General features: G+C 36.4%; 1 protein-coding gene across 1 annotated transcript in view; it reads left to right on the plus strand.

The window, feature by feature from the left end:
* Positions 1–18,783, plus strand: part of LOC114157347 (serine/threonine-protein kinase 26-like) — a 33,079-nt gene extending 14,296 nt beyond the window's left edge. The window contains exons 2-12 of the mRNA XM_028038242.1: positions 5,610–5,678; positions 5,826–5,987; positions 7,527–7,583; positions 8,189–8,297; positions 9,210–9,367; positions 13,856–14,041; positions 15,046–15,188; positions 15,274–15,370; positions 15,519–15,581; positions 16,369–16,496; positions 16,887–18,783. Of these exons, the coding sequence (XP_027894043.1) occupies positions 5,610–5,678; positions 5,826–5,987; positions 7,527–7,583; positions 8,189–8,297; positions 9,210–9,367; positions 13,856–14,041; positions 15,046–15,188; positions 15,274–15,370; positions 15,519–15,581; positions 16,369–16,496; positions 16,887–16,902 (1,188 nt within the window). The 3' untranslated portion in view covers positions 16,903–18,783. The remainder of the gene's footprint in view (positions 1–5,609; positions 5,679–5,825; positions 5,988–7,526; positions 7,584–8,188; positions 8,298–9,209; positions 9,368–13,855; positions 14,042–15,045; positions 15,189–15,273; positions 15,371–15,518; positions 15,582–16,368; positions 16,497–16,886) is intronic.
* The last annotated feature ends 2,445 nt before the right edge of the window (positions 18,784–21,228 follow it).

Raw genomic sequence — 21,228 nt, forward strand, 5'->3', positions numbered from 1 at the left:
GTTGATTCAGTCTTGGCCGAACAAATCAATATGAAAACACAGACCAGGCATCTGTTTGGGAATATATTTTAGGATAGATTCTACTGGATTACTGTAACTTTTCAGTATTTTGTAGGTTTTATGCTACAACCAAATCCACACAGTCTCTTGCATATCTGTCTGTACTCAAACTAGGGGCTGTCAGATTTTTAAGCACTAGTTGTTGCTTATTATCTCATAAATGATATCTGATCAGCTGGTTTCAGTACTTTGTTATGGCCTGGAGTGAGTTATGAAACAACCAGCTGGTTGTCGTTTCTCACAAATAATTGGACACAAATACACAAAGATGGACTCTGTTTGATTTGTGTTTGGAAGTAATCATGAGGTTGTAGTGAAGCTAAGTACAATATGTTTACAGTATAACACTGGCTGTAATTACCGTAACAATTAATTACTGTTGCTTTTTCTTTATTTTACTGTAGAGATATTATTTTTAGTTGGTGAAATGTCAGAATAATTAAAACTAAAACAAACAACTGGTTTCCGTCACAATTAATAAGTACAAAACAGACGGATGGTTCAAAGATGGATGGACAAATTGAAGGAGGGATGGATGAATTGATGGATGGATGGACAGATGGAGGGATGGATGGACAGATGAAGGAGGGATGGATGGATGGATGGATGGATGGATGGACAGATGAAGGAGGGATGGATGGATGGATGGATGAACAGATGAAGGAGGGATGGACAGATGAAGGAGGGATGGATGAAGGAGGGATGGATGAAGGATGGAGGGATGGATAAATAGATGGATGGATGGACAGATGAAGGAGGGATGGACAGATTAAGGATGGATGGATGGATGGATGGATGAACGAACAGATGAAGGAGGGATGGACAGATGAAGGAGGGATGGATGAAGGAGGGATGGATGAAGGATGGAGGGATAGATAAATAGATGGATGGATGGACAGATGAAGGAGGGATGGACAGATTAAGGATGGATGGATGAAGGAGGGATGGATGGAGGATGGAGGGATGGATAAATAGATGGATGGATGGACAGATACAGGATGGATGGATGGATGGATGGATGGATGGATGGATGGATGGATGGATGAAGGAAGGAAGGACAGACGGACCAAACATCTCCTTGGTTTTTGAGCCTCTCTGGGCAGAACTTTAGTTTTGTCGTCTGCCGTTCAGAACCATTTTGTCAGTTTGCACAGATATACAACAATAAATTATTTCCATTTTGTTCATCTTGCCTAAAACAATCCAGAACTTAACGAGTCCCATTCTGCCTCAGCGGCTGTGAGCGTCACATCCTGGTAAACTTGCTGAATCGTCATGAGCTAGCTCTTTATTTTAATCTGACTGTTGTGAGCGTTTTATTGTTCGGTCGTGGATCTGGCGTCTTTATTTTGGACCCGTCGCTCCGGGCTGAAAGTACCAAATACAGCTTCTGTGTTTGCTCTGAGGGTGTGGCAGCGCTGTGGCTGCTGCGCGGCGCTTTTTATAGCACCAGGCGGAAACTCATGCAGCATCACAGGAATATCATACGCTTCTGTGAGGCTGTTTATTAAATATTCTGTCACCAGTTCCAGACGTCTGGGGGTAAAATGTGAGTTTGTTTCTTTTGTTGGTGCCGCATTACTGGCTTTTAAAATAAGGAACAATCCAAATTTTACAAGATATTTTAACTCCCTCAGACTTCAGAAAGCCCTAAAGCTGTTACTGAGGAAACAGACAAATTGTAACAAAGATGTTTAAATACACCAAATGATAAAATAAAAAATGTTTTATAAGAAACTGAACCTCTATTTGAATCTTGGGATAGCTGTTTTTATTTTCAGACTTTTATAAGGCTTGTCACAATAATCAATAAATCAATTAATCGCATGATAAATTAAGACGTGCTCAATCATTTCCATTTTCATGATTTATTGTTTTTTCTCTTTGTACCAAAAACTGGATGACAAAACTCTTCAGGTTTAGTGTTTTGGCCAAAATAACATTATCATTTATTGCAATAACTTCTGTTTGTCGTTGACAAGTTATACATTACAGTAAATTGTACTGGCTAATTATAACTCAAATGAGGGAGAGGAGACAGAACTAAAACCTCTCCATCAGGCCGTGTGTAAAGATTTTCTTAAATTGAGGATAAAGCCCGAGTCTTAAAGCTGATCTCTGAGCTTTGACCTGAATCCAGTGGAGCTTTCTGCTGATTCTCATGTGTGGATAAACCAGGAGCTCTGCTGGCAGAAAACATGGAGGAAACTTCCACCACAGCTGCAGAATGCACCGATTCCAGACGCAGACAGCACCGAGCGAATCTGCAGACTAAATGAATCCTCAACACTGTATATGTGAGCTTTACTGAGCTCATAGTTGGATTTCCAGAGTTTTTTTCCTTCTTCTGCAGGTGGATTTTGATCTGCAGGTTTGCTTCTGATAGACAGCGACTTAAAATAAGAGTCCAGAGTAAAGGGTGTTTATTTCTAACCTGTTTATTTTCTTTTTGAATGTAGAAAAAATAAGGCTTACGCACAGTTGATTCTTGAAGTTTACGTACATAAATAAAGAAAAAAACATTTTTTTCTCACCGTCTGAAGTTAAGTCAGGCTAAACGTATTTTGTGTTAGGTTGGTTAGGATGAACAAAATTATTTCTGTTTGTTAAATTCCAGACTAGACAGAGAAATAATGCCAGATTTATTTATTAATATCTTCAAAATCAAAAGTGTACATACATTTTTTCAACATTTGTTGCTTTTTAACCGTACACTGCAAAAACACAAAATGATTCCAAATATTTTTGGTCTGCTTTATAGTTTTAGCACCTTAATACACTTGAAATAAGATAAAACTAACTTATAATAAATAAAAACAGTTGTTTTAAGTAAACTGCTTAAGTTTTAAAATAGTACTAGTTCCACTGCCAGATTATTTCACTTATGAGACATTTTTTTTATTCATCAATATTGAGGAATTATTCCTATTTCTTGCTGAACAGTTACTTGTAAGTTAGTTTTATTTTATCTGTATTCAGATATTTGCACTAGAAACTGGACAAAAATACTTTGTAAGATTTGTAAACCCGTTTTAGTTTGATTATATTTTGCTTCAGTTTGCATCCAGTATCAGTTCAGATAATATCATTTCAAACGAAAGCATTCACTTTAATTTCAATTCAGCTCTATTTCTCTGCCTTAACTCTGCCAGCAGTAATAACACTGTAGTTTCTGTTTAGTTGTACAACACCGGTGTTTATTTTGAGGTAAACGGTTGAGTGTAATAATTAGTTCAGTGGGCATTTTCACACTTGATGTGTTTAGTCTATTTAAAACCAACTCTGGCTTGTTTCCCGTTTTGGTTTGTTTAGATGTAAACACAGCAGTCAGACTAAAACAACCGTTTGGATTAGATTCAGTGTGAATGTGATCCGCCGGCAATCAAACACTTTAAAAAAATATCCATCTATTTAACAGTGATAAATTGAAAGGAAACATCCTTAAACTATAAAATAATAAACTGTTGATTTGATGCGAAGTTGTCGAAAATAAATCAGTCGGTGAAAACAGTCATTTGTACATTCATTTTATAGGTTGTATTCATGTTCATTTTAGGAAAATCATTATTTTCTTTAAGTTAAAAAATGTTGTTTTACAGTAAAACACTGACTCCAGCATCATTTTTAACCATAAAATCACCAAAATCATCTAATCATGAGAAAAAGAAAAGAAAAGTTGTAGCTGTACCTCATTGGCATTTTTATGGTCAAATGCCAAAATTATAAAACATAAAAATATATATTATTATTATTTTTGCAGTGCAAGTTTATGCTTCAAGCTTGGACCTAAGGAGTTTCCCGTTGCTAGGCCCGTTGCTAGGTGTGCGTTGCATTGAGTGTAAACCAGGGGTGCCCAAAGTCGGTCCTGGAGGGCCGGCATTCTGCATGGTTAGTAACAACCTTTTCAGCAAGTCAAATGTTCTTCTTGGGCCTCTAACGAGCCATCATTGGATCCAGGTGCGTTAAACCAGGAACTAAAACACGCAGGATGCCGGCCCTCCAGGACCGACTCTGGGCACCACTGATTTAAACAGACAAACTAATAAACAAAGACGATGCGTCTTTTTCTTAAAGCGTAAATCCCTGTGCAAATTTCAAGGTAAATATATCAACGTTTTGCATATTCTCTGCTAGAACGGAACGTGGCGTCTTCATGTATTTACGTCTTATAGCTCCGCCCCAAACGCATCTGGCCAATAAGCAGGCTGAGCGTCCTCGCGAGGTTTATCGTGACCGCCTTTGGCTCACTTGCGAGTTTTCTCTGTGTGAAAGGAAACTGAAGCATCGGAAAAAGTTTCCTCATGAAATGATTTGGATCAACGTAAACAAACGCTGGTTGTTAAAAGGCCCTTAGAAACTGTTTAGGGTCTCATATGTGGAAGATAAAGTGCAACACTTTGACGAAAAACCCTGCAGCTGTTGTTGGGAAATGAGTATTATTCCTTAGAGATAAGTGGTGTGTGTGTGTGTGTGTGTGTGTGTGTGTGTGTGTGTGTGTGTGTGTGTGTGTGTGTGTGGTCGGACAGCTGTGTGTTCAGTTCCTGTTATCTTTAACTGTCACACTTATTTCCTTCTGTGTTTTTATGGCTTTCTGTGTGTGACAACTCCGAGTGGTTTGTGCTGGAAAAACTCGCATGTTGAAACTAGTTGAAGGTTATGAGAAAAAAACATTTAGCTTGTTGTTGTTGTTGTTTATGCTGCAGGAAAAAAAATGCTTTCCTTCTTTTGCTCCTTTTTACACTTCAATCGTCAACTTAAACATCGGAGATGTAAAAGGCTGTATTACCTCAGAGATAAATTAAAAGTAACAAATTCACAAATAAAAGATTTACTTTAAAATATGTACATCATAGATAAACATTGAGTTTGCTTTTAAGTGAAACTCAATGTTCATCCCACATTAGGCAAATTCAGGTGTAACAGCAGAATCGTGGCATATAGGTTCACACAAATAATCAAAAAGCATTAAAAATATATACAAAAACAAAAGATTTAGGATAATATTATACTACCCAACTAAAATTATAACATTAATAAATACTGTGTAGCTTTCAGAAATGGCGTATGAACTCAAATCCAAGAGTTGTGCAACTCTGTATGGGGATAATTTCTTTTTCAATTTCTTAATGTGCATTTGTTTTTCTGCATTATTTACAATATATATTTTTGCATTTATGTCAAACAAAGAAAACAAGTAACCAGAAGGACAAGAGAAAACGTGTGCATACATAATCAAGAGCAAAATAATTAGCTTGCCACTATTTTACATGTGAAAAATAAAAGCAGGTGTGCAATAACAACAGCAGTATTATTTAAAATAAACAAAACCTGTGCAATACCAGCAGAGATGTAGATTACTGGTTTTGTTGGGATTGGTGATGGTTCTAAAGTGGAACAGCTGCTGGGAGGAAGGATCTATGATAACGCTCCTTTGTGTGTTTAGGAAAGCCAGTCTGATCTGCTTGCAGGTTGTTTAGATAACTGGAACCCATTTTTTCAGCAGAGATTTAATATTTTAACCTATTTGTTTGTGTTTTTTCTCTTCTCAGAGTTCCCAGATTGATCCAGAGGCGCTGTTCACTAAACTGGATCGAATCGGAAAGGGATCCTTTGGAGAGGTGGGTCTGCTTTTCAAACACTCTTCAGTTGTTTTTCTTTTCTTTTTATCTTAGTTAATAGTTTTTCCTATTTACAGTTCAGTACTTGCCACAGCACTTTCTGCAGTTTTAGTTTTCACGCCCACTTCTCTTCATTTTCCCCTCCAGGTGTTCAAAGGTATCGACAATCAAACTCAGAAAGTCGTTGCCATCAAGACCATCGACCTGGAGGAGGCAGAAGATGAGATCGAGGACATCCAGCAGGAGATCACGGTGCTCAGCCAGTGCGACAGTCCCTACATCACCAAGTACTTCGGCTCCTTCCTGAAGGTAATAAAACATCGCTGTGTTTTCACTCAGCCACGCAGGTTTGGGTCTGAGCTTGAAGGAAATCTGCAGGAGTTACAGTCAGCGGCCGGTGATGGAAGTGGGAAAAGCTGTTTGACGGGAAGCAGAGCGGCTGAAGGGAAACATGGAAGGAATGTTTTAGCTCAGATAATGGCTGCTGCTGGTTTCCCCCAACATTTAGAACAAACAGAAAAAGTGCTGTTCCTTGTGAAACGGCCGTGAGAACGCTAATCTGGTGAAAGAAGCACCAGGATCTGCTGAAGAGAAAGAACCGAAGAAAGAGACGGAGATTAAAATATTTTATATGGAGCCCAACGGAGGAAGAGGGGTGACATTCCTGCGCTCCGGACGTGTTTGAAAGAAAACCATAAGACTTACAGCAGAAGCGCTCATATTTCCTCAAAGCAGACGCCTCTTGCAACGTTTGCAATTATTTCTGTAGAGCGAAATATGTACGAACAGCAGCATTTTGTTTGGGAAAAATCAGTCAAATGTGAAAAAGCGTGCGCACTCTGTCAGTTGAGAATTCCGCCATTGGATTACATTGGAAAACTGAAAACGGCCGAGAATCTTCATAGAACCTAAATCGTGATTTTAGAAAAATAGTAAGAGATATCAAAAAGCTGAGTCATTTGAAGATAGCCAAACGTCTTGTGACTTGTTTCAAAATTTAAGGGAGTTTCTAGGTTGAAGTAGGGAACAGTAGTAGATGGTTAAAGTAGAAAGCTTTTGCTCAATTTTGTAAAATTCGGAAGATTTTCGATGCATTTCCATGGAACTAAAAATTGCATAAAAGTTAAAATATTACAAAAAGTATAAAAGATGAAATTATCTAGAGATATAGCACATTTTTTCATAAGAATGTGAACTTTTTGATACATGAATAGTTGAAAACAGTTTAAGTTTGAAGGACTGGATAAGCACAGAAACACATATGGAAAGATAGATTAATAAGAGAAACACGGTCTTATGATGAGAATGGTAGAAAATTTGGCCAGCAAAATAGAAAACAATTAATGGCACCAAAAGTCTGGAAGTTTTCTGTTGTCCAATGGTCTTTTTTATATTTTAGAACTTTAATGATGTACAAATTTCATTTTAAAAAAGATCTAATATTGAGCAGGTAGAAAAAACAACAACAAAAAAGAACACAACAAACTAATTTTTGCATTTTTAATTTTGTGAATTTTGTGACCCACCAGTGGTTTACATTTGCCAATTTTGTCCTCCGGGGCAAATGGTAGACTCTTGGAAACTGGATTTGATGAATTCTTTTTATGTTACACTTTTTCCTTCCACTCAATTTTCAGTTTATATGCCTGGATACTTTAGCAATAAGCTTTTATGTTTTATCTTCCTTGTAGAATGTGCCAATGGCTGTCAACATGAACTGAAACGAAAATAACTCTTGGTGTAATTTCTTTTGTTTTTGTTCTTTTTATAAATTACTAAAATACTGGAAATAACTGATGATATTCTAAGTTTTTTAGATGACTCAGTATTTATTGAACTTGTGTTCAGGGCAGTAAACTGTGGATCATCATGGAGTATCTTGGTGGAGGTTCAGCCCTGGATTTGGTGAGTCTGCAGACAAACTTCAGTTATTTATAGAATATAATCAGGCTTTTTAACTTTTATAAAACCAAAAACAGTTTTTCTTATTATGTTTTGTAACTGTTTCTGTTTTCTACTACGCACAAAACATTCTGGTTAAAATTAAATATGTCTATGTAAAGCACAACCTGTTAAAAGTGACTTAAAACCGGAAAATATGTTGGATGTTTGTTGCTTTTGTAAGATTTTTCAAATTAAAGCTCTAAATAAAAAATGCTGCGAGGGATATTTAAATAAAAACTGGAGATGATTCTGACATTTTCTCCTTTTGTTCTGGGATTAAAATGAGAAGATGAGAATCCTGACATTTTTTCCCCTCAGAATTCAGAATTTAATCTCAGAATTTAGACTTTTGGATTTTGAGAAAAACCTCAGAATTCTCAGAATTTTCACTTTTTCTCAGAATTCTCACTTTTTTTTCTTGGAATCCTGACTTTTGATCTCAGATGGTTAAAGTCAGAATTCTGAGAAAGCAGCAGTTTTCCTGGAGGGAAAGCAAAAGGGCCTTTAAGTCGACACAGCTGACGGTGTTGGACGTTCAGCCATCTTGTCTGTTTGTGTCGGTGCAGCTGAAGGCCGGTCCGTTTGATGAGGCGCAGATTGCCACCATGCTGAAGGAGATCCTGAAGGGACTCGACTACCTTCACTCAGAGAAGAAGATCCACAGAGACATCAAAGGTCTGGATGGAGTTAAACACTTAGAGATTTATTAAACACGACTCTTTGTGGCTAACGGTTCTCATATTATAGGAGATAAAATGAGATCGGATTAACTGATGCTTTCTTAGCTTAGCTTCGAAAGAACAAAGAAGCTCCGACTGAAGTCTATTTATTTATTGCAGATGGCGCATAAACACAGCATAAAAACTCAATATGTAATAAAACAAATAAAATAAAACGGAAATCCTGAACAGAGAAACAATGATTTATTAAAATGATAGAAAATTAAGTCCAATTCGCAACAAGTTAAAGGTAAATAAAATATGTTTATTTTGTGAAGTTCTTAAGAGATATTATGTTCTTCAGTGACCTGTGGCAATTATCAATAAATCAATTAATCGCATAACAAGGTTTATAATTTCCGTTTGGATAATTTATTGTTTTTCAGCCAAAAACTGGATGACTAAAGTCTCAACAAGCCCATTTTCTGAAGGACATTTTTTTATTACAGAGACTTCATAATTAATTTTATTTGTTGTTTTCTTTGTTTATGTTGGATATTTAAAATGTCTTCCAGTTCCATTGTTGGATGTTCATTAGCATTAAAATTTTATCGATCTTTGAGAATGTGTTCTTTTATTATTATATTAGAATTATATTACTTGAAAATGATGTCAAAACAACAATATTATAGTTTATTGCGATAACTTCTGGGAATTTGTTACTGTGATACTTCGTATTGGATTTCCAAAATTCGGTTTAGTCCTTGTTGACAGTAACATGTACTGTACTGGCTTTCAGCTTTTGGGTTTTCCTAGTTTTTGTTGACAATTTATTGCAAACATTTGAAAGGTTTACTCAGAGAACCTCCCTATTAAAGTAAGTTTTGATTTAAAAAAACAAAACAAACTGACTGACGTTTCTCTACAGCTGCTAACGTCTTGCTGTCCGAACACGGCGAGGTGAAGCTGGCCGACTTCGGCGTGGCCGGTCAGCTGACCGACACGCAGATCAAGAGGGAAACGTTTGTGGGAACGCCGTTCTGGATGGCGCCGGAGGTCATCCAGCAGTCCGCATACGACTCAAAGGTCAGATACCGAAACCTTCATCGTCTCAGTGTTGCGTTTGTTTTCATTTTTTTTCTAACACTTTATTTGAAGGCTTGTGCATAAGACTAACATAAAACTGTCATAAATATGAAGGAGTCTTTGTAAATGTTTGGTCATGAAGTTTCATTTGGTAAATGACACTTTTAATGCAAATTTTAATGCAACTTTGCTTTAAAAGTCATTATTTACCAAATAATGCAAAGTTCACACCTTTAATGCAACGTTTAACACAACTTTGCTTTAAAAGTATTATTATTTACCAAATGACTATTCATGGCAACAGTCATAAACATTCATGAAGACTCCTTCCTGTTCATGACAGGTGTTATGTCAGTCTTATGCAGACCCCTTCAAATAAAGTGTTTTAAATAAAGTAAATAAAATCCAATCTTACTGCTGGGAAACAAAATGTCGTAGCAGTGCCTCCAGTATTCATTAGTTTCAGCAGAAGGCTATTTGCTTAACTTCTGTGTGAAATCAGAAGCTGATTGTTCACCTCACACTGTCGCCTTGTTAACGTTTTTGCACCGACCAGGAAGTTCATTTGAATCTGTGACGCAGCGTTTCGTCTCTTCAGCCCAAACAAAGTTTTTGAGCTTTTTCTTTTTTTTTTTTTGTAGGTGTGCCCTATAAATAAACTTCATCTTTGAGGGCACTTCCTGTTTTCTTTTTCACTTAGTTTGCTTGTTGCCGTGGTAACTGCTGCCATGCGAATCTGCTGCTGTGTGCAGTTCCCTGAGGACGTTTTGCATTATTTCCGAAGCGTTTGCAGTTTTATTTGCATATGGTTGAAAGTACTGACCCCCCAGTCCAAATCCTTTGACCCACAAAGAGGCTCCCCTGTTCACTGGGATTCCCTCGCAGAGTCCGGCTGACTCAAACATTTTCACAACAGTAGGTCCACCTCGGGATGAAATCCACCAACTGGCTTCAAACAATCTGGTTCTGCTGAATAGCAGGGTAAATATTGGTTTAATAATGGCTTTACAAAGCAGGATGACGTCTGCAGAGGGTGTGTCCAAACCAGGCAAATCCACCTGGGTGTGTGTGAGAGAGTGTGTGTGTGTGTGTGTGTGTGTGTGTGTGTGTGTGTGTGTGTGTGTGTGTGTGTGTGTGGGGGTGTGTGTGTGTGTGTGTGTGTGTGTGTGTGGATAATCATCTCCTGCTGTCTGTGTGTTTTCTATGCCTAACCTGATGTCTGAAGTGGTGTTGCTTGAAAAACAAATGGAGTCCAACACATTTCTAAATTATAAATGTAACATGCTTTTCAAAATAAATGTTAAAATAACTTACTGAAGATGGAGATAGAAGATAGAAATCACATTTATTGTCAGGAAAACGTCATTTGCCACATTTGTGTTTCTGATTGGCTGCCAGTTAAATTTGCAAGTTGCTTTGCTCCTTAAGCTAGAAATGGAAAAAGACCGAAGGAGGATTCTGCTGCAAAAAACCTAAACTGTGGAGATTAAATAAAATTTTCTGGGTTTAATATAAAAATAGTATGTACTTTTTTTATCAAAAGAGAGGACTGTAGTGGCAAATTTGATCTGATAATGTATTACGACGTCAGTATAAAAGATTTTCCACCACAGAACTCATTGTCAACTGAAATCAGAAGGTACAATGCAAAATTTGTGCTAAATGAATGTAATAATTTTTTAATAATGAATAAAAGTTTTTAAAAAAAACAATTCTAAAATTCAATATATTGTTTTTACATACTTTGTAGTCTGAGTTTGTGAAAGATAATGAAGATAATGTTCTATTTTAGGAACCTCTGGTCTAAAGAGTAGTGTGGTATTTTGTTGCTCTCACTTTCTAAAATAATCGTAGTTTAAAGACGGGATAAGAGTAGTTTAATATCTGAAGAAACTTTTCAGGAACTTTTTGCCAGACTCATTAAATTGTCCAAATCTCAGGGCTTTTTTACTATTATTATTTTTGCTTTATACTTTTGCTGTATTTCTGTGTTGATTAGAGCAAAGTTGTTTACTTCCCAAAGCACAGGGAGACAAACTGCAACTTGCTGAAATACCAGGTAGTTTGGCAATTCGCTGTTCTGTAAAACTTGAGCTGTCAGAACAAGAAGGAGCGAAACTCTTTCTGCTCAGATTTAACTTTCTGAGGGCGTGCCTGCAAGAAGCTTCATCTTGTGTCAGAGTTGTAGTTTTACGCAAAGGCAAAATAACAAGAATAATCCTGAGTGAATAGGCCGCCTGTTGTGGTCATCGAGGTTCAACATGTTCTACATTCAAAGATGTTTTTTTTAATCTGCCCTCTATCATCTAAACCAGTCTCCTTGGTCGACCTTGAGGCATTTTCATCCACACAACTGCTGTTTACTAGATATTTTATGTTTTTCCAGACTATTTTCTGTAAATTAAAGCAATATTTTTATGTAACAATCCCAGTATTTTCCTTACCTCTCATTTCTCCCACTTCCTAAAGCTCTAGAGGTGTCTGGAGGTTCAGTAAGTCGGCTGATTTCCTGCTTGAGGCTTGTTGTTGACATACCTGATTGAAATTCAGGCTGTTTCATTAAACTCAAAGTACAAAGTTAGTTTTGGGATTTTATTTGGCTGGTTCTCTCTCTTATTGTTATTTTCTTGCACTCTAAAGGGAAAAATTGCGACATGAGAACATGTTGGCGGAGCTACGCTAGTCATAAAACATTTATAACACCAGATGTTTTGTAAATAAAAAAATGGTTAGTGGTTTTTTCCCCCTACAGCTTTGAGGTTTTTTTTCTGCTCAGTATGAAGCTGGAGGAAGAATCTAATGTTTAGTTTAGCATTAACTTCATGTTGTTTTTCATCCAAACGCTCACTAATTATTAGCTAATGTGTAGCAAACTGTTTGGTTTCTGGTCTGTCTGGTTCTCAGCTGCTTTCAAGCATAAATCTCAACAAAAATAAAATGCGTTCATGTCCAGACAGAGAAAAAACTGAAGTATTTTCTGAAGGTGTTTAAATTTTAGTTTTGAGTTCATTTTGTCTAATTCAGTTAGTTTTAGTTTTTAAAACGCGCTTGCTAGTTTTTATTAGTTAAATATTGTATTGTTTTTGTTAGTTATGGTACTAGTTTTAGTCTTTTTATACTTTGGTCAATTTTTAGGTGCAGAGTTCAAAAAGATTAAAGTATTGTGATTATGTTTAATAAATACTCAACATTTAAAAGTATATATTAAATTATTGTGTTCTCCAAACTTTTGCTCCCACCATTTTGTGAATGTAGAGTCTGAAGCGCCGTAATTTGCCGACAGCTGATGTTAAATGCTTGTGTGAGGAAAAAAATCTTATTTCACACGAGTTTGGAAGGCTAATAAATGGATGAATACAAAAACGACTGTACTACATCTATAATTTCTGTATTCTTCAGTGCTATAAACGCACAATATATTTCTGATTACAGTTTTTCTGCATTTTTTAAATTTCAGTTAACGACAATATTTCTCAGTTTTTGTTATTTTGTTACCATTAACTAGTTTTAACCGGGTTTGAACATGTTTGGTGTTCCATACGACACGGCGCCATATGGTGGGCGTGTTTGGTCATAACAGAGCCGACAGACGGTTGAATCAGACAGTAACCGAGCGACCTGCGGTAACGTGACCCTGGATCAGTTCGCCGGTGTGTGTCATGGTGTGTGTCATGGTGTGTGTGATGGTGTGTGTGATGGTGTGTGTTTCTCACCTGCTGTCGAAGCAAGACGAGAAGGCGTGAAATCTAAGAAGTAAATGCTGCAGTTGTTTTTTTATTTTTACAGGAGTGGACGTGTGTTTGTGCTGTAATTAAGTTTTGCATTTGGTGAACCGGTTATGGTTCCTGTTCAGCAACAAAGTCTGAAATTGAGTTTTAATTTGGAAAAAGACGTGAAGAGCATAGAAACATATTTGCATTTCCTGTCGCCATTTCCTCGTTTGTTGTCCTTCCTTCTTTCTGTCTTTCTTTCTTTCTTTCTTTTTTTATTCTAGTACTTATTCTTTTCTTTCTGCCCTTCAATCTTCTTCTTGTCAATTTTTAGTTGTTTTCCTTTCATCTCCCTTTGTTTTACCTTCCTTTCTTCTTCCATTGTGCCATAACTACATTGCTGTTATACTATTCTTCTTTTCTGCCTTCTTTTCTTCTGTTCTCTCATTTTTCTTCCTTTCCTTATTGTCTCCTTCCTTTGTTCCTTTCCTTATTCTCTCCTTCCTTTTGTCCAGCCTTCCTTTCTGTTTTGCGTCTTTCTTTTCATCCTTCCTACCTTCTTTCCTACCTCGTTATGCTCATTGTTTGCTTCCTTTCCTTCTCTCTTTTGGCTCTTCCTTCCTTCCAGTTAATATTTTTGCAGATTACTTCTTTAAAAGCCTCCTGCTGTAGAAATATTTGCCATAAATTTAACGTTTTAGATTTTAAGTTTTTTCTTTCTGTGAACTTTGAATGAAGCATCATGGCGTAACAAACCAAACTCTGCGTCTCCCTGCAGGCGGACATTTGGTCTCTGGGCATCACCGCCATCGAACTCGCCAAAGGAGAGCCTCCGAACTCCGACATGCATCCCATGAGAGTTCTCTTCCACATCCCCAAATCTCCTCCTCCGACTCTGACCGGAGATTTCTCAAAGAGCTTCAAAGATTTCACAGAGTCCTGCCTCAACAAGGACCCGTCCTTCGTAAGTCACACACATATTTAATATTTACAAACATTTTGCTTTTTATCAGCGTTTAAGGTCCCGTCTCAACTATTAGAGTGGAACAAAATCGATTTAGTGGCCATGTTTAGGGATATTTTACAGCAAATAATTAGCTGGAAATAAAATCATAAGTTAAGTTAATAAAATCAGTGCTTTAAGTATAATTAAAAAAACATTATGTTCATATATGTGTTTATTAAATATAACAGGGTATTAAAGCCATGCTAAGAAAATTTAAACAAGTAATATTATAAAAATAGTCATAAAATTACCAGAAAAAAGTCAGAATATTACAAAATGAAGTAATAAAATTACCAGAATTGTTTTTTACCATAGTAAAGTCATAATATTATTAGAATAGTCATAAAAATATGAGAGTAAAGTCATAATATTACAAGAACATAGTCTTACAAAAATGTAATCATAATATTATGGGTGTAAAGTCATAGTATTAGTAAAATAACATGAGAATAAAGTTGTAATATAAGAATAAACTCAACTAAAGTTGAAATAATATCAAAACAAAGTAATATTACAACATTAATCCTGTAATATTAAGACTTTTGTCTTGTAGTTTTATGACTTTATTCTCACAATTGTATTTTTTTCTTTACTTTTTTTGTTATTAGTGTCCTAATACTTTGTTGTAATTAAAATATACAGATGTGTGAGTAAATAATGTACAATATAAAAACTTTCAGTGAACATTTAAGGTAAATGTGTTTTTTATTTTTTTTGCATTAACTGATAATGGTACAGCTTCCTTCTTTTGTGTAATTTGAGTTGAAATCTGCTGCCATCTAGTGGTTTAAACATGTAATATCTCTGATAATCCTCAAAAAACGCCTGATAAATGAGTTTATTTTGTCCTTCATAGTCATAAAATGAAAGAAATGTGATTTTTTTTTTTTGTTTTTAGTAATATTTATTCCTCTCTAAATTGAAGCAAAACTTTTATTAAAGTTTGCTGTTGTCCCATGCAGCGTCCCACAGCCAAAGAGCTGCTTAAACACAAGTTCATCGTTAAACATTGCAAGAAGACGTCCTACCTCAGCGAGCTGATCGACAGGTACAGGCGGTGGAGGGAGGAGGGACACAGCGACAGCAGCTCCGACGACTCGGACAGGTGAGCACCGCAGACAGAAACATCACTGCTGCTAAAGCTGGGAGCCGGAACAACTCAGGAAGAGTTTGTTTGTTTTCATGTGCAGTGAATCCAGTAATAAGGAGAACAACGAGTCACCTGCGTGGTCGTTCACTACGGTTCGCAAGAAGAAGCCTGAAGACAGGAAGGTTCTCAATGGAACGGTCTGTTTACTTCACTTTATTCAGCAGTTCGCTTTATTGATTTATAAGAAAAAAGAGTCTTACAATATTTTAAGTTTTCTATCAGTTTAAACAGTTCAGTTTTTAGTGGATGAACTGTGCTGTTTTTCTTTTGTTTTCATCTCTGCAGACCCAGGATCAGCTGAGTAAACCTTCCAGTTTGTCCACACTCATCTCTCCCATCTTCTCTGAGGTTTGTATAAATTCAGTTGGTACAACTGGTCTATTTAACTTTTATAAAAACTTTTTTTTTTTTTACATATTTGTAGAAACTGTCACTATGTCGTAACGGTATGCTATGAGACGGATAATCTAAAAAAAAACTGAACTCCTCTGCTAACTGAAAACAACCAATCAGAGCCAAGAGGCGGGTCTTAGCACTGTCAATCACAATCTTGTGTGATGCTGCTCAACCTCCTTTGCTCCCTCTTTTTTCCCCCTTACAGCTAATACAGTCTGTTATTAATACTAAGGCTAGTTAGCATGGCAACTGATGACGACAGATGAACAATTTTCCTGTTGTTTCTCCACCAGTAGCACATTTATCAGTGACTACATGGCTAAGACCTGCATCCTTGCTCTGATTGGTTGTTTTTGACCGGTCAGATTTTCTGTAAATTTCATTTTTAAAAACTCATCATCGTCTATATTTCTGATTATTTTTGGGAAGCTACTTGAAACTAGCTGAGCTAGGCAGCTTGCTAACCACTTTGCTAATGTAGCCTCTTGAGCTAGCTAGCAAGTTATGTAATGTAACCAAAATCGAAACTAAACATAATGTTCAAGTTTTTCCTCAGACATTTGTCAGGGTTATGATTTCCGGTTACTGTTGGGAGCTAACTGACACTAGCCAACTAGCTACCTGCCAGCAGTTGTCAAGCTAACTCATATTTTATTTAATGTAGAGAAAGTTAAAAACAGTGGATATTTTTATCTTACTCCAAATGTAAACACTAAAGTGTCCCTTTTGTCTTGTGCAGTTGAAGCTGCAGCACAAGGAGCACTCTGAGCAACGACAGGCTATCGAAGAGCTGGAGAGAAACATTCAGGTGGCTGAAAAAGTTTGTCCGGGCATCACAGACAGGATGATCACGCACATCATTGCAAGGTACCAAAAATACCTTCATCATTACTTAATAGATTTCCTTATTTATTTATTTTGCTAATTTACTTTCCTTTTCTAGCATCCTGTCTTTTCGCTGTGTGCTATTTGTGGTTAGCTTGCTGATTTCACAGATTTAGCTTTTAGTTTAGGCGTGTATGATTAAATTGTCTTCTTCATTTTGTGGTCTGCAGGAGTTTCTCTACCAAAATTTAAAAATACTCAAAATACTTTATACTCAAGCAACAAAAACCTGGAATTTCTTGCCATCAAAATTTTGTTTGAGTATATAAAGTGTTCAAATGTGGTTATGTCACTGCTTAGGAGGAACAATTGGACTCTCTTTAGAGTTGAAGTACTCCAAATTATTAAAACTATGAAATCTTTCTGTTGCAGATATACAACAAACTGATAATTGGATGGATGGATGGATGAGCGGATAAATAAAAGGAAATTAGGAAGAGACTGTCTCCCTGTAGGGTGACGCTGCTGGATGATGAAAACAGAGGAGATTTGCGGTGCGATGTCTCCTCTCTGTACACAAACGTCTCATCACACACTAATAATGTAATATATACACTATGTTTTATATATTTACTGCTGCTGGTTAAGGACGTTTCCCCTCTTCCAGTTTAATTTGAAATACAGATATTGTTATTTGATAGAAATATGCAGATTAATGGGAAAAAAACACCATGTGCCTTACTTTTTGTTTATATAATTTTCTAGTATAACTTTTTTCATTGATTTCAGTTTCAACAAAACTAGAAATACAACACCGATGAAGGTTTTTGTCCATCAGCAGTGGTAGCTTCTGTTTTTGTTTCATGACTTGCTTTAAGTTTGTAAATGTCTGTATGTTTGTTCAGTAGCACTTGAGACAGATTTTATGCCAATAATAAATTTGTTTTGAGTTCTCGGTAAGGTTGTTTAATTATGGTTCCCCAAACTAAAGTTCAGTCAAAGTCAGAATTACCCACAATTGCGATCATTTTGTCATTGGAGCTGTGCGAAACTTTGAAGAACGTAAACTTGCAATTTAATTGTATGAATTTAGAAATGTGTTAATATTATGGCCTCCTTTCGCAGGGAGAATCCAGTTTAAAAATCCTATCAGGGTTAAAAATCCAGTCATTTTTGGGAGCTAACAGAAACTAGCTGAGCTAGGCAGCTAGCGACATGCTAGCCAGCTAATGTAGCCTCTCAAGCTACCTGGTAAATCAGCAAACGCAGGCATGTTTGAAAATATTCTAAAACATTATTGTTTCATTTTATTTGGCCTCTTGGATCCTATTGTTTACAGCAGAAACTGTCCAAAAAGAAAGAACGAAAGCAAAGTTGTTAAAGAAAAATACACAAAAAATACCAAAGCTAATTCTACAAAAAATGTCAAACGTTTTACAAGTTTCATGTTCAGGGACATCATATTTAAAAAACTTATTAGGGTTAAAAATCCAGTTGTTTTGGGAGCCAACACAAACTAGCCAAGCTAGGCAGCTAGTGGCTTGCTAACCAGTTTGCTAGATTAGCCTCAGAAGCTAACTAGTAAATATGGTATTGTGAATAAAGTAAAAATAAGTAGGTACAACTTCCAATTGGTTTTTCTTTTGTTTTTGTGTTTTTTTTGTTTGCGCTTCAGGTTGTAAAATAATTATTTGCTGTAAAACTTTCCTTGTTTTGTTATTCAGCAAGTTATTCAGAAAGAAACGTCTTCGTGGAAAGTCAGACTTTCAGTATGGACAATATTTGTAGACAAATATTGTCAGAAAGTTATATTTTTAAGAAACTTCTGCATTCTGTTAAATATTGTCGCGGCCTTCTATATTCCAAAACCAAAAATTCCAACAAAGGCCGTGGGTGGTAACAGGTGGTTTGATTTGCACGCACTTCTGACTCGATTGTTTTGTAAAGATATATATTCTTTATTTCTTGAAAAAATACCGCTATTAGACCTCCACCAGGCACCCGGTGTGTTCTTAATTATGCAAATTGATGGGAGGGTTTAACAATTACCAACATAATCTAAACAATTCCAAATATAAAAATTAATTACAAATTTTGGTTCTAAACTAACTTAAATATTTTCTAACTTCCCAAAGAAGAAAACTAAATTAGTAGAAATTACAATCCACAAAATTTTGCATAACTGGCCACAACAAATATTATTTGTTTCCATCGCCTCAAAAGAATCCTGGGAACTGTAATTAAACAAATTACTGACTGTTTGTACCAAAGACACTATAAGACTTGGTCTCTGTAAATTTGTTTTGTCTTTTTATATATATATATATATCATAAGGGATTTAACAAAGTTTGTTAAAGGGGGAAATGTAAAATTACAGATGTAAGATTTTACAGTAACAGACTTTTTTTGTAGCAGGACTTTAGAGTTTTATGAATAAATATTTAAGCTTGATTGAAAAAAATACCTTTCACCTCTTTTTATTTTAAAGGTTTATAAAGTGTCTTGACTGTCTTAATACCATTGATGGGTTTTTACTTTTTATGTTTTAAGATCGCTGACAGAATTTTGGATTCATGAAAGTCAAATTTACCTGAATCCAAAATGTAATATAATATACAACCACGGTTATTTTTATGACCAGTAGGTATCCATTTTTGGGACACATAAATTATGTTAAAAAAAAATACCACTCATATTTGTGTATTCAATATTATTTGGGGGTCACAGTAATGATATTAATGAAGAAATAATTATTCACTTGGAGTTTTAAAAATTACCCTTGTTAATGTCTCTTCTTCCTCTGTTAAACTTGGTAATTAGATGTTATTTTTATCTCTGAGACAGAAAGTCCAAATAAAAAAAAATTCCCTAAAACCTCAGGAAATATCCACTATTTGTAAAGACAAAATAGGCTTTGTTTAATTTAAATTCTGCATGTTTAATTTATTGCCAAGCAAATTAAAAATATAAAATTATTTTTATGTTTTAAAACAATATGCCCACCCTAATAGTTTCAACTTTGGGATTCTGCCTCATATTGCAAAAACCACAGACATCAATACTGTAAAATTTACCAGTCTGAAGAGAAACAAACGTAATTGAAGCAACCATCAAGGATTTCTTCTTGTTGACTGTTGCAGCATAGATACTTAACTTTAATCTGTCTCCAGATTCTCTTTTTATATTTTTATAAACTGACGTTAAATAACTTGATCTTGAAAATTGTTAACTCCTTAAATCAGCTACAAACCACTAGACCACAGTTAGAACCCAGATTCATCACAACTGTAATCAACATTGATGTGAGCAAAGGGGAAAGAAAATCAAAACTCGAGCCTTTAATTATTGAATATATTGAATCAAACATTTACTAAACATCAGTCATTTCTAAGTGTTACTAAACAAGGCAACGATGCATTTTGTTTCCACCTTAACGTTTATCACATTTATTAGCTGCGTTTCCATTACAAATGAGCGCAAATCTTTGTCTACATTCAGCTAATGTTAAAATCACGCGTGAATACGCTAGTTCACGCGATAAGTCATTAAAAATCATGGCAGTTACGGATGTAAACTACGGAGCCCCCTAGGGGACATAGGGAATTTTTTTCTTTTGCGTTCCCTCACAAAACGTTTGCGTTCCCTTGCAAAACTGTACTTATCAGTTATAATTGAATACTGTAAGCCTTTCTTACGGTGGCCACCCGTAAGAAAGGCTTACATCCATCCATTTTCTGTTCACCCTTGTCCCTTATGGGGTCGGGAGGGTTGCTGGTGCGTTTCTCCAGCTACGTTCCGGGTGGGAGGCGGGGTACACCCTGGACAGGCCACCAGTCTGTCGCAGGGCAACGCAAAGACATACAGAACCATTCACCACAGAACCAAAGAACCATTCACACACACACTCACCCCTAGGGAGAATTTAGATGCACAGGGAGACCGGTCCGTCGTGGTGAAGAAAGAGCTGAGCCAAAAAGCGAAGCTCTCGATTTACCGGTCGATCTACGTTCCCACCCTCATCTATGGTCATGAGCTTTGGGTCATGACCGAAAGAACGAGATCGCGGATACAAGCGGCCGAAATGGGTTTTCTCCGTAGGGTGTCTGGGCTCTCCCTTAGAGATAGGGTGAGAAGCTCAGTCATCCAGGAGTCACTCAGAGTAGAGCCGCTGCTCCTTCACATCGAGAGGAGCCAGTTGAGGCTCGGGCATCTGGTCAGGATGCCTCCTGGACGCCTCCCTGGTGAGGCGTTCCGGGCACGTCCCACCGGGAGGAGGCCCCGGGGAAGACCCAGGACACGCTGGAGGGACTATGTCTCTCGGCTGGGAACGCCTCGGGATTCCCCCGGAGGAGCTGAATTATTCATAGTGGACTCACGGGATTATATTGCATTGACATGAACATTTTCAGTGTGATTGTGTTCAAACTGAGACTAACTTTCATCCTTCTGAGAATTTATTCTCTAACAATCATATGATCTTTCTACATCAAGTAAAGAAACTATTTCTGATAAGATCTTTATAGAAGATCACATCACAATAAAATACTTTTTAACTCTTATTATCAGTAAAAAAAACAAAAAAATGTTTTGATCATCATGGAGTTGAAGTTTATGTCAACTGCATTCAGTTTATCTAACGTCTTTTTAGCCTCTATTGAAGTATTCCACCATGTTGGCCATTAAGTCCCAGTTAGCTTTTCATCTGGACACTTAGTAAAAAATCATAAGCTTGAATTTTTTATCCTGATCTGACTTAGAAACAAACCACATGAA

This window comes from Xiphophorus couchianus, chromosome 14 (genome assembly GCF_001444195.1).
Source record: "Xiphophorus couchianus chromosome 14, X_couchianus-1.0, whole genome shotgun sequence".
Taxonomy (NCBI): Eukaryota; Metazoa; Chordata; class Actinopteri; order Cyprinodontiformes; family Poeciliidae; genus Xiphophorus; species Xiphophorus couchianus.